The sequence below is a fragment of the Rattus norvegicus genome, chromosome 14 (assembly GCF_021556685.1).
Source record: "Rattus norvegicus strain SHRSP/BbbUtx chromosome 14, alternate assembly SHRSP_T2T, whole genome shotgun sequence".
NCBI lineage: Eukaryota > Metazoa > Chordata > Mammalia > Rodentia > Muridae > Rattus > Rattus norvegicus.
Window position 1 is genome coordinate 62,333,760 of NC_141547.1, and position 13,987 is coordinate 62,347,746.

Consider the following 13,987-nt stretch of genomic DNA (forward strand, 5'->3'; position numbering starts at 1 on the left):
GGTAGAGCACTTGCCTAGCAAGCGCAAGGCCCTGGGTTCGGTCCCCAGCTCTGTAAAAAAAGAAAGAGAGAGAGAGAGAGAGAGAGAGAGAGAGAGAGAGAGAGGGAGAGAGGGAGAGAGAGACTCAGAAGGCTTTTCTATCTAGGTGCTAGCAGTGCACACGATCCTGTGTGTTACGTGCGTACCTGCTACTGACCTAAGCCAAGGGATGCACAGAAATAGACATAGCAGCTCAATGATGGTCACTGCGTTTACTGTGTCCAGGGCATCCTCAGGTGAAGTCCTGTGAGGCTTGTTGGGGCAGATGTATCTCTTTAGTCCTCCACACAGTGGTGAATCCCCCTTTAGCCTGCCTTACTTCAGATTACAAAGCAGACCACAAAGAGTCCGTGTCCTTAAGTGATGTGTGGCTCTCTCTCTTTCATTCAGCAAGGATTCACTAAGAGCCCAGCATTTCACAGAGACTAGAAGGGAAGGTTGCCTACAACAGTTTTGGAACTCGCAGGCACACAGGGGGCAGATCTGGTGATCCAGCTACAGAGATGCTCAGAACAAGGGTTGAGTACAAAGCCATATGACAGGATTTCTTATGGACTCGTGAACAGAACCCAGTGCAGTTCCCAGAGAAGACCTAGCTTTCTGCTCATTCATGGCAGGTGCATCTAAATCAGGCTGTGTCCTCTCCAAGTAAGCCACGAGAAGCCATTTGGATGCCTCCTTAGTATACACATGTCCCCCAAAATATTTATTACCATTTTATACACTGCCTTAGTCTATTGCTTCTTTAGACAGAGTGTGAAGCACTTACAGGGAGTTTACATTGTCCAGGCTTAAAAGAATTCGCCTGTGGGTATCACAGTGCTGACTATGCTCAGTTGATGCCCTGAGTCTGGGTATCTCGGTGACCTGCAGGTATGACCCTCCACCTTAAGGGTGTAGGGTTGTGTTTTGCTCCTGCATTCAGAATGTAGCTTCTGTTCATACTATTCATGGCACTTAAGTGTCTACCCTGTGCTGGGCATAAAAACCAAGATGCCAGTCCTTCCCTGATGAGAGGGGAGGCTGAACTATATGCTTTCACAATGAAACTCTGTCCTCACAAGTCCACAGACACAGGGCACTGTTGGTCCCACTCCCCATTCTTTTGGTCAGGCAAGAAGTGAGAAATGAGAGCTCAGTTTGTACCCAGACATCTAATGGCAGAGCAGGAGTTTCTCTCAGGATCATTCTTGTCCTGTAAGATACCCAAACGCTCACAATTTAAGCATCTAAACTCAGTAAGAAGGATGCTAACACAGACTGACATAAACCGCTCCTTCCTTAGAGCCGACATTACCAGCTCAGTTTTGAAACCGTCCTCCTCACCCCCCCCCCTGCTGCTCCAGTCCCTGTCAGACCCTGAGTCCCATCAGAGCTGGGGATGCCAACTGATCTCAGAGCACCAAGGCTGCTCTGCGATGCAAGTGAATTGTCACAGCTGCTGCCCTTGGAGACTTGCTGGTGTTTAGGGCAGAAAAATCAACAGATGGGCAGGCGGGTCACCTAGAAACCATCCCAAGCCAGCTCAGAAGTCAAACTCAAATATCCTGCCACAACCCATTTCTCATAAATGTGAAGGGCACGCTGGGTCCGGCTGGGTGAGGAGAGGCATCTGCAGGTCTATTACATAAGAGCCCATAGGCGTGGAGTGATGATTTGGGGACCAGCATCACTACTGAGCTGGAAGGCAGAAAACCCAGCAGCAGCCGGGCAGAATCCGCCTGGGAAGTCTCTTAGGCGGGCTCATGCTGTCTAGCAGCTAGCTTTCTTTAATGCCATCTGCCCCTCGAAAAAGAGAAAGGGGAAGATTTGGGAAGAATGCTGCCACAGCAACGCCTCCAGATGCCTTTAGATTCCGTTACAATGATGATGATGATGATGATGATGATGATGATGATGATGATGATGATGATGATAATAATTTCCCTCTTGTTCTAAAATTTAGGGATTGCATCAGGCTGTCAATGGCCTGGGATGGTATTACCACAAATTCAGGAAAAATTATGCCAAAGCAGCAAAGTACTGGTTAAAAGCTGAAGAAATGGGAAACCCAGATGCATCTTACAATCTTGGGGTCCTATATTTGGACGGCATTTTCCCAGGACTTCCTGGGAGGAATCTGGTGAGTGAAACTGAGAAAGTTCTATATCAGGTCAATGGCTGGCCAGGAATGATTGTGGATGGGATGCTGAGTGCCCAGCCTGGACTAGGCGTGGCCGGGGTTGGGGGAGGGTATAAGAGGAGGCCCTGAGGTGTGGGCCTGCCCTCAAGGATCTGGGGGTGTAGTGAAGAAGGCGTGAGGGGACATCTTAGGCCACATGGGAGGTGATCTAAGTACTTCCAGGGGCAAAACCATGGAAGGCCAGAGCAGCCATAAAGTTCTTGTAGAGGAAGAAAGGTTACATGAAGGACAGAAAGGAAAATGATCTACTATTGGAAAAAAGAATTGAGGTCTTAGGTAGACCAGGCTGACTTCAAACTTATTTGATCAAATATCCTGAACCTCCTTCCTCTGCCCCTCAAGGGCTAGGATTACAAGTGTGCATGCCACCATGTTTGTCTTCAGAAGCTACATTTTACAGTTGAAGACAAACACAAAAGAGGTTTGGAGAGAATAAGGCCACAGAGATTGTCAGAGAGTGTGCTGGGAAGCCCATGCCTTAAAAAACAAAAGTTCACCACCTTCTGAAAATAATGGTGATCAGTGGGAGTCAGTGTACACACACACACACACACACACACACACACACACTCACATACACACTCTCACACACATATATACACATCCACACACGTATACACACAAACATATATACACATATACAGATGGACATACACATACACACTCACATACACACACATACATACACATCCACACACATATACACACAAACATATACACACACATATACAGATGCACATACATACTCACATACACACTCAAACACACATACATACACATCCACACACAACTATATACCCACACATACTCAGATGCATACACACACACATATACACATATGCACACAGACATACATACATACATACACACATACACTCACACACATATACATACACATACACACACATACATAGATGCACACATACACACACATACATACACAGATGCACACACACATATACACATATGCACACAGACACATACATACACACATACACTCACACACATATACATACATACACATACACACATACACACACATACATAGATGCACACACACATACACAGATGCACACACATACATGGACACACACACATACACACATAGATACACACACACACGCACACACACACACACACACACACACACATCCCAAACGTTTGTTGTCTTTCCTCCCTCCACCCCTCCCCGACTGCACTAAAGCTGAAATTTTTATGCATTGCCAATGTCTGGTACCCCTCCTACACATCTGTGAGCGTGTATTTATTCCCCATTATGTTCTAATTCTCACTTTGCCACTAGAAGTGGTTTTTGTGCATGAGCGTAAAGAAAGGTATTAAGCAAGGTTACGAAAGCAAACGCTTGAGTTGTCACCCGGTGTGACTCCTGTCACGCCCCTCCATGGAGCATGCAAGAGCTTTTGTGAGGACCCAGTGAGGCCGTAGTACATTCCTGGTTACATGGTGTCTTCTTTATTGGCTAAACTTAATCAATAGAATAGCTCTAGGAGACATCCTATATCCTGGGCCTCTGGGATGGGCTGTCTTTTTGGAACTATTTCTTGACCTGGTTTGCTTTAAAGAATCAGAAGACATAAGCCCGTGACAGCGCTGGCCTTAAGGTACCTCCTGCCCTTGGCTCTGCTGAAGCCAGTGTGGCCAGGAGGACTGTGCACTTATGAGAGGGACTCTTGCTCATCTCTCTTTACAGACACTAGCTGGCGAATACTTCCATAAAGCTGCACAAGGTGGGCACATCGAAGGGACATTGTGGTGTTCTCTTTACTATATCACCGGAAACCTGGAGACCTTCCCTAGAGATCCGGAGAAAGCTGTTGTGTAAGATTCTGTCAGATGTTGCCTTCCATTGAGAAGCCGTGTCCTCTGTTCACCTTGCCTAATAAAAGGGATCTCTTTCTTTTCCTCTTGCCCTCCCTCCCTCTCTCCCTCCTTCCATCCCTCCCTTCCTCCCTCCACCCTCCCACCCTCTCTCATTTCATTCCTCTTCCCACTTCCTTCCCCTTTCTGCTGATTTCTTTGTCTCTTCGCACCTTTTAAAAGTCAGTTTTTACCTTTATCAGTTACACGTGAGTGTAGATTTAAAAGAAATAAAACCAGCTAGGGCTGGAGAGAGGGTTCAGAGGTTAAGAGCACTTACAGCCCTTGCAGAAGACCCGAGTCCTTTACACACACACAGCAGCTCATAACCATAGGCCCTCTTTTGACATCCTCAGCTACCAGGCACACATGTGTTACCCAGACACACATGTGGGTGAAACCAATAAAATTAAAACCTACAATTCGTGTATAAAAGAAAACCAAATAGTTGATAGGAGAAGTATTTTAAATTTTTAATTTAAAAAATTCAGCAAGGCAAAACAAGCAACCCCTGCCTCCACCCTTCACCCCATTCCAGTTCCTGGTCCATAGAATAAGACCCTGACTATACTTATCCCTTCCTGGCCCCTACCTCTAGGCAGCGCGTCCTTACCACTGTTTTTAGTATTTTCCCTGCAGGCCTTGTGTAGGGATGCTTCCTGGGAAACAGAGTCACGGTTTTCTCTGCTACCTTCCAGGATCCTTCCTGGTTTTGGTCCTGGTTAAAATAGTATCAGGGTTGAATTAATATTGCAAAGCCATGAGTCACACTATCCTAGCTTTTTCTTTCTTGTCTAAGTATCTTTCGAGGATGTATTATTGTTGTTTCCTATATATGTCTGTGTGCATCATTTTCTATATCATTTAAAAAATAAACCTCTATTTATTTTTAGCCTTATTTTATTATTTTATGTGTCTGGGTGTTCTCCTCCACGTATATGTCTGTATATGATGTAGTATGCCTAGTGGCCAAGGAGACCAGGATGGGGGTTCGGCACCCTGGAACTGGAGTTATGGAAAGTCGTAAGCATGATGTGGAGGTTAGAAATGAAACCCAGGTCCCTGGAAGAGCAGTGGGTGCTCTTCACCGCTGAGCCGTCTTTCCATCATTTTCCAGATTCTTGATCAAATTCGTGTGTCCCTTAAATCCCGCCTTGGTTTGCCCAGATACACAGCGGTTTCTAGCAATTGATCTCTCAGCATTATCTTCCCGGAGTCTTTCTGGGGAACAGTGTGTGACCCTGCACTCCCATCTTCCCATCTGACAGTGCTCCCAGGCCGACCCGCCCTTTCCCAGTCCTCCTCTTGCCAGGGTTTTGCTGGCACAAATCCTGCAATAACTTCCCGAAGATAGGTGAGGAGGCTCATTTTCAAGCAGGACTCGCTCCTTTGTATTTTACGTGCATGTACACCTGTGTACTGTGTGAATGCAGTGCCCACAGTGGTCAAAAGAGGGCGTCAGATCCCCTGGAACTCGAGTTATAAACAATTGTGAGCCCTGTGTGGGCACAGACTCAGGGTCCTTCGCAAAATCAAAAAGTGCTCTTGACTACTGACCCGCCTCTCCAGCCACTAAGGAGGGTGACCCTAGCTTACCCAAAATGCCTTTTAAAGTCTGGCCCGCTGTGGCTCATGGATGGGATATGGGCTGCTGCCTGCTGGGCTGGGCTCTGCAAGCTCCTTGCATTTGTAACACGATACAAAGAAAACAAAGAAAGCCCGCCTGTGGCCTACAAAGTTAAGATATTTCACCCTTTGTAGGAAAAAGGAAACACCCCTCTGGCTACGTCTCACCTGTAGCCTGGCTCTCTAAAAGGATGTTTTCCTAAAGAGGTCTGGGATCAAATCCATCTTGACCTTGCCTTAGTGATAAAACTTAGGCTAATTTGAAGCCTTTTCTCATTGTTATGTAGGGTATCTGGGGTGAACATTGGCGCGGTGTAGATTTTCTTAGTACTCTTTTGTCTTTGATGATCAGACAGCATATTCTAGTGACCTCCGTCCTTGTGAAGCATTCTTGGTGAGCAGTGTATGAACAGTTCTGTTAGAAGCTTTCTTCTGTCTTTAAAACTCTGTTCAAAAGTCTGCACACAAAGTCTACACCAAAGTTGTTGATTACATTGTGCAGAGCTTCTGTATTCCTTCTGCTCTTCCTGCCCTGCTTGTTAAGCCATTTGCTGAAAGAAATGTGTTAGAATTCTCTCTGTATATAGACTTAAACTTGTTTCTTTATATTTATAGACAATTTTATACTGTATATCTTGAATTTATATAATTGGATCACATAGATTTGTTTTGCTTTTTGAGTGAACTCTCATATAATTTTTTTTAATTCTTTATTTTATTTATGTACATGGGTACACTGTAACTGTCCTCAGACACACCAGAATGGGGCATCAGATCCCATTACACATTGTTGTGAGCCACCATGTGGTTGCTGGGAATTGAACTCAGGACCTCTGGAAGAGCAGTAGGTGCTCTTAACCTCTGAGCCACCTCTCCAGCCAGAATTCTTGTATAATTTTACAATGTTCTTTTTATCTTTGTTAGTGGGCATGGCCTTAGTCTTCATTTATTTTAATTTTTTCTCAGTCCTTTAATGTATCACTTTTTTTCTTTAATGTATAATTTTTTATAAGCAGCATAGAGTTGAGTTTTATATGAATGATTCCATCTGACAGCTTTAGAGTTTATTAATTTGGAGTAAACATTTTTTAATTTTTTACTTTTTAATTGGCATATTTAGCCCATTTACTTTTAATGCAGTTTGTAAATATACTTGGCTCTAAAATCTAAGAGCACTTATTGTTCTTGCCTACTACACTCCTGGGGACTCACAGGCATCTATAACTTTTAGAGAATCCAGTGCCTTCTCTTGACTTCCTTCAGAGAGTACCAGGCATGCACGTGATACACACACACACAAATACTCATACATACCAAATAAAATAAATAAACCTTTAAAATATACCATATTATTATTTTCTGTTTACCTTACCTGATTCCTTTTTCATCTTTTGTTTTGTTTTTCTTATCCTTCTTTTGTGTTAATTAATTGTTTTATAGTTTATTCTATTTTTCCCTTCTACTAACTCAAAGCTATTCATTTTTACACTTTTGATTTGGTTTGGCTTGGTTTGAGCTCGGCTTCTCTGTGTAGTTCTGGCTGTCCTGAAGCTCACTATGTAGACCAAACTGGCATCAAAACTCACAAAAATTCTCCTGCTACCTCCCAAGTGCTGGTACCACCACACCTGGCAAGACTTCATACTTTTTTTTTAGTGGTTTAAGTCTACAGATTACAACGTAGTAATTAATTGTTAATAACCCCTCTAGGGTACATTAGGGAGCAGATTAAAGAACACAGGAGCCTTGACCACTGTACCATATGTCAGTATTTTTTTTTTTTTTTGTGGTACCAGGGATTGAACCCAAGGCCTGACACGTACTAAGCCACTGCTGTACCTCTGGGCTGTACTGACGGGTCCAGTAATCTTAGTTTACTAGGAGAATTGTCGGAGATGTCTCTCTGTCAGTAGAATGCTCTAGCATGTGTGGTACATGTCTTTGTTTCCACAGCCAAGTGCTACTCAGCATTTATAAATGAGGACGTTGAACGAGAGCTCTCAAGATGTATTCTCTTTACCTTCTTAATATTCCGTTCTGCTTTGCTGCTTTATAAAAATTCAAACAAGAAAATATTCCCCAAGTGGGATTTATGACGATCGTATGAGGGAAGGTGATTGTTTAATCTGCTGCAGCCTGCAAGGTTCCCCTCTCTTTCCTTTCTTTTTCAGATGGGCAAAACATGTGGCTGAGAAAAACGGATACTTGGGACATGTCATTCGCAAAGGCCTCAATGCCTACCTGGAGGGTCTGTGGTAAGCTGGGGGCCCTCCCCAGAGTAAACTTCCCCACCCCTTCATGTTCAACCTGTCAACATAGTCTTAGAAGAAGGAACCTTAAAATGCAACCCAAAAAGCAATTTGCAGGGAAATCACAGCCTCCCAGTAATGATATTCAGAGTCACACAGACTGATTGGCTGTTGATTGGAAAACATTGCATTTCCATGTTTAATTATACACAAAAATTAGTTCTCTAGGGGGGAGTGTCCACATTCATCAAGTTGAGAAACTCGCAGACGCCAATTTCTCTTTCCCTCAAACCTGTTTTTCTTGGCTGTAGAGTTAGAAACTACAAGGCAGTCCTGGGTAAGACCTCTCTTTCCCCTACCAAGTGACTAGTAGCATACCCACTTGGTTGGTGGGAAGAAGAAAGGCCAGTGCGTCTCCTTCACAAATAGTTGGCCATACCTGGGAACCCAGGATTGTTGGATGTCACTCACTAACAGATGCCCCCTTTCTGAGCTTTGCATGGAGATGAGAAAACTTTTGCAACCCCATGACTGTTTGGAGATCTTATAAATCTGTGGGTGGGCAGCTTCCAAGCACCACCTGCCTCCTCCCCCCCATTTTGCTTTCTTCTGTGGAGCCTAGCACTCCATCTTTGCTCCCTTGGGCCACATTTTCTTGGCCGGCTTATTGCCTAAACGATCTGGGTATTTCCATAATAACGAAAATGGATATGCAAATCATCAGAAATCCCCTCGGTCCACTGCCTCAAAGACATTAGACCAGACCTAGAATAGATCACACTCTGATACGAACCTTAATTAAAAATAAAAGCATAGACCCAAAAGGATGCCATTTTCCCTTCTGGTCCATAGCTGAACCAACAGATCAGTGAGCAAGGACCTTAAATCAAAGCATGCTGGGAAATGAAGCTCTTGGAAAAGCACCACATACAAATGTTTGTTTTGTCATCCCGGAGCAGCTCATTATCTGTAGCTTCCCCTCTCGTGATCAGGAAGATGTTTCTTTAAATGAGAGAACTGTCCCCAACCATGAACATGCCTTGCCATGTCTGTGTTGTGTTATATCTTGTTTCCCAAGTGAAATTTACCTCATAAGAATCTCAACTCCCGGAGCTGGGAGTGGTGGTGCAGGCCTCTAGTCCCAGCACTGTGGAGAACCGAGACAGGAGCATCACAGCAAATTCAAAGCCAGCTGAATGTGCAGAGTGAGTTCCGGGTTAGCCAAGGCTACACTGCAAAACCCGGACTGCAAAACAAACAAACCAAACCTCCTCGAATCTAACTTTAACTTATTTCCCAACCTCCCTGACTCTGCTCCCAAGCTTCTGAGGGTGAACTAAGCACCCAGTTATCAAAGTGCTCCTTTGTGGTGTTTTCCTCAAAGAGGAACGTGTCTATGAACACATTCAGGCCTGCAGCACACCCTCAGATGACTGAGGACTGTCTCTCCATACAGAGGGTTTGCTGATGGTTTTGTTTTCTTGCCTGCTTTTGAATTAAACTTCACAAAACACTTCAGCTCACACATTTCAAAACTTGCCACAAAGGGTTGGAAGATTAGGGGCGTTGCACGGCTCGTTTTCTTTCTTAAAATCCAGCCGTAGCACGGGGTCCCCTACACATTACAGGTCGCAGGGGAAAAGAAGGGGACTCCTGCCCTCTGTGCGTTTCTGATTCACTCTCGTGGGCTGGAAGGTTGGCTGAGTTTAAGAGCACACACTGCTCCTCCGGAGGACCTGAGCTTGTCTCCCGGCACCCACATCAGGCATCTCACAACCAACTCCAGGGCAATATCGTACATTCCTGTGGCCTCTGTGGGCATCTCCACTCATGTGCACATTACTACACAGACAAACACATACACACAATTAAAAATATTAAAAATAAAAATTTTTTAAAACCTTAACTGTATGAAAAAATACTATCAAAGAATAAAAAATGCATTATTTAAAGAAAAGCAAAAGTTTAGCATAGTACCTAAATATAGGGTACCTTGCCACCAGCCACAAGGATGGCAAACGTCGTCTCTCAGCTGTTCACCGTCCTTCCTCTTCTACACTGTGTTTTCTCACGTGGCCCATGTTCAGTCTGACTCCAAGCCTCTGCCCTTATCATTTCTTCTACCCAGGCAGGAATCCTGCCCAGCTCCTCCCTGTTCTTGTTCATGGGGCACGCCTGCTCCTAGCTTGCTGGTTGTCACAGCCTGTATCCTAGTGCCCTGCATGTAGGGGCACCTGGGAAGCGTTCAGAAACTGCTAAATGAATTAACTAAGGAGAATGAAGGATGTTGGCAACGTCTTTGGAAATGTGGATGAAGAAATGATGCTACCTGGCTAGGGAGGCTTGGGGAAATCTTAGCGACAGAATTAGGGCGAACACAGCCCTGAAGGATGGATAGAAGGTCCTCTTAGTCATGCATGGAGCAGAGTTTCTAGCAAAGAAAACTACAGAAGCAGAAGTAAAGAAAAAAAAAAGAGCAAGGTTGGAAAATTTAAGCCATTCCATTTGCAACAAGAACAACTCTTAAGAGATGTAAAGCCTAAGACACTCTGTTTGATGGGATTACGAGTGACAAAGTATCTACTTCTTACATAATTGATGACAAGAATAGAAAGGGGGATAGTTCAGAAACCCAGTTAAGGGAGCCAAGCTTGTGAACTGAAGATGTGGTTTGAATCTGTTGACTGGTTCTCCTTTGTTTACTTAATAGAGACCCACACAAAATAGTGTGTTATGTCAGCATGAGTTCAGAAGCTAACAGTAAAGGTCAACAAGGTCTACTCTATCTAAGAAAATGAGTGTGAATATAGGACCCAATCAGCCCTACGTCAGGGAGGTCCCACTCATGGAAACACAGAGATGGAGATTGATGCAATAAACAAGAGGTTTATTAATACCAGTACACTGGGGTGACCCTGCAATTGGGACAGAGGTGACCCCGAAGAACAAAGGCCCACACCATTTATACTGTTTCGGGGTGCAGGCTTTAGGTTACAGCATGAGTTGGTTATTTCTCATTGATGGGGCCTATTACCTTTTGAATTCATTGGTGGCCGCCTATTGTCCTTTGAATTCATTGGAGGCCCTTGGTGGGGAAATAGCTTTGGCACGCAGACTGGTGGTGACAGAGGGGGTGGTGAAGGATCCCTGCTAAGGGCGGTCAGCTCATTTCCTGGAGCACGGTGTTATCCCAAATTCCACCTCGTGTTTACCTAGGGCAGCCTTTGTCCTTAAGTTTGAATCGTACATGAACCAGGGGTAGGGTACATGCCTTGGATCCTAGCACTGAGGAACCTGAGACAGAAGGTTCTCAGGTTCAAAGTCAGTCCGGGCTGTGTAGTCAGTTCAAGGGCAGCCTGGGCAACTGAGTGAAATCTTTCATCAAGGAAGAAAGGAAGGAGGGAGGAAGGGAGAGATGGCTGAGTGTGACAGCAATCCCAGCAGGCAGTGGGTAGAGGCAGGGAGATCTCTGTAAGTGCCAGGCCAGCCAGGGTTATATGGGGAAGGAGGGAAGACAGGATAGGAAGGGAAGGAAAGGTGAGGAGGCAGTGCTCTGATCCTATGATGCATGTCCCTCCCAGACTGAACAGCAGCAGCTCCACCCTACGACCTGGAAGTACATACCCCTTGGCTGGATCTTCTTATGCACCCACCTCTTGTTTGCTTTTAGACTCTTCTGTCCATGGATGTTTGTATGCAGTGGGTTTAGTTTGGCCTACTTCCGACCTTAATATTACTAAGATCATTATATAGTCTTCCACCGCTTTTCCAAGCGGGCATGTCTCTACAGTTCGATTCCTGCCTCTAGATAGCACTGTGGCGCATCCACAGCTGTCACTCACCAAGGCTGTCTTGTTAATGCATGTTTGTCTTTCCTTTTTGTTGTCTTGAAACCCCGTGTGGCTTGAAACTTGCCAGTGGGGTCCCTGCACCTCTGCAGAGGTATCCGTTACCTGTCCAGCCTCACATAGCAATGCTACTTGCCTCCCCAAATGGTTTCCCTTTGCTGTCCTGCCCTCATCTACGCGTCTCTGTTCCCCCTCGCCCTTGCCAGTATGGCTGATGCAATCAGTCTGGATTTGAGGCCTCAGTCTGACAGGAAAAAATATCATCTATCTCCTTCACAGTGGGAGGATCTTTGTCAAAATATATTTGGAGCAAAGTGCTTCTAAGGTTTCCTGCTCTCCCAGCTTCCCAGCCCTCCCCACAGGTAAACAGGAAATAGACAGTGTTTGCCCCAACCCCCGACTGTGAGATGCCTTCTATTTTGCTGTAATAGAACTAAGGCATCCATCAATGTCCCCAGCCTCTGGATGTTATTTCCAAATTGCCTGTGTCAGTTTGATGTGCTTGTGGCTTTTTCTGTTGTTCTAAGATTTATGTGGGATTCTCCAAGAGAAGACTGTGATGGAGAAACGGGCTTTGCTGCAGTGGCACAACTCGGAAGATAATGTTGTCATGCCCGAGGCGGTCCTCGGACACTGGAAGGAGTTAGCAAGGATGGGCCAGCTGTCATGTTCCATTTCTGTCCGCTTTATTTGTGTTGTTTTATCTTTGAGTTTGACTGCCCTTTGTCATCAATGTACCCCACAAACTTAGCCCTAGAGGTTAGCCAGTACACGGTTGCCTTGCTCCTGGCAGAGAAGCACGCCAAGCTGAAGAATTCCACCGGAGACTCTAAGTGTTGGGTTTTTGGTTTGGTTTATTATTACTATTATTTCCCCTTCATCTTGTCTGAGCTGCTTCAGGCATTAGCACAAAAGAGCACAGAGGAAATAGTATAATTGTTGGAGAAGCCACTCAGAGATGCTCAAGCCCGTCATTCACAGCAGGTGTTCAAATAAGCCGTTATGAAGATGCATCATCAGGAAAGTGCTAAGAACTCTTTATGCCAGTCTGAGGCGAGAGGATAGAAACTGTCTCAGTCCATTGTCTGTGAATCCCTTCTTGTTCGTGCCCACCGCTCTCTCTGTCACAGTGACTGTCCCGGAAGAGTTGTGCTTTGATGCATGGGAATTCTAGTTGCCCTTTTCAATCTTGAGGGACTTCAACGGAAGAACAGGGGAGCTTTGAAGTCTGCCTTTTGGATTCTGAAGAGGAGCAAAAGCTTGTCTCAGAGTGCAGGAGTAGAGATATCTGTAAATAATGCTTCCACATGATGTCGGTTGAGATTGTCAACTGAGTGCTGGGAGGTTACATGTAGAAAGGTCTGTGTGTGTGTGTGTGTGTGTGTGTGTGTGTGTGTGTGTGTGTGTGTGTGTGTGTGTGTGTGTTATGTGGAGGTCAGAGGTGGAAATGAGGTGCTTCTTCTAGTGATCTCTTGTTCTCCGCCTTATTTCTTGGGTTCTGCTGACCGAACCTGGAGTTCTTCATCTCACCTGGGCTGTCTGCCCAGCAAGTCCCTGAGATCTGCCTGTATTCGTTCTCTCCCACCCCAATCCTCACAAGCTCTAGGGTTACAAACACATACTGTCATGCCTGGCTTTTTAGGTAGACACAGGGAATCTGAACTCAGGTCCTAATGAGTGCACAGCTAGCCCTTTCCTCACTGAGCTGTCTCCTCAGCCCTTCCAACATTTTAGTAAGTGGAGAAGGTTAGCCTGGAGTGACTCATCCCTTACACAGGCATCAGGTGATTGGTTCTGCTGGAGGGAAGATGAGGTGAATTCTGTTGAGCACCTATATTGCCTAGATGCTTTTAGACATCTCATTTTGATGGATTTCAGTTCTTCCTTGATGGAAATGCTTCAGAGTCCTGTAAACTTCCCTCTTGGTTTATTTATATAATAATTGGACAACAGAAGTCTCCTTTCTCCCCCATCACCAAGGTAACCTGAGAGATGAGGTACTATTAGAAGCCTTCTTCTAGGTCTGCTCTTATGTAGAATGTCAATCTTAAGCTCACCTCTCACTCAGTTCTCACAACCGGCTGAAGTTTCTCTTGCACAAGAGAAGCTCATAACATTATGTTTTAATGTCAACCACATTCCATCTCTTCATGGCCCAGATCTTG

At 45.1% G+C, this 13,987-nt stretch overlaps 1 protein-coding gene across 5 annotated transcripts in view; it reads left to right on the forward strand.

Annotated features, from left to right (window-relative positions):
• The window catches only part of Sel1l3 (SEL1L family member 3), a 107,167-nt gene that overhangs the window by 73,445 nt on the left and 19,735 nt on the right, over nucleotides 1-13,987 (forward strand). For all 5 annotated transcript variants that reach the window (XR_015636708.1, XR_015636709.1, XR_015636710.1 and 2 more), the window contains 3 exon segments: nucleotides 1,985-2,161; nucleotides 3,933-4,060; nucleotides 7,897-7,980. Coding sequence is in view for 2 of the 5 variants with exons in the window: in NM_001427327.1 (NP_001414256.1) it covers nucleotides 1,985-2,161; nucleotides 3,933-4,060; nucleotides 7,897-7,980 (389 nt within the window). In the remaining 3 variants the exon portion in view is untranslated.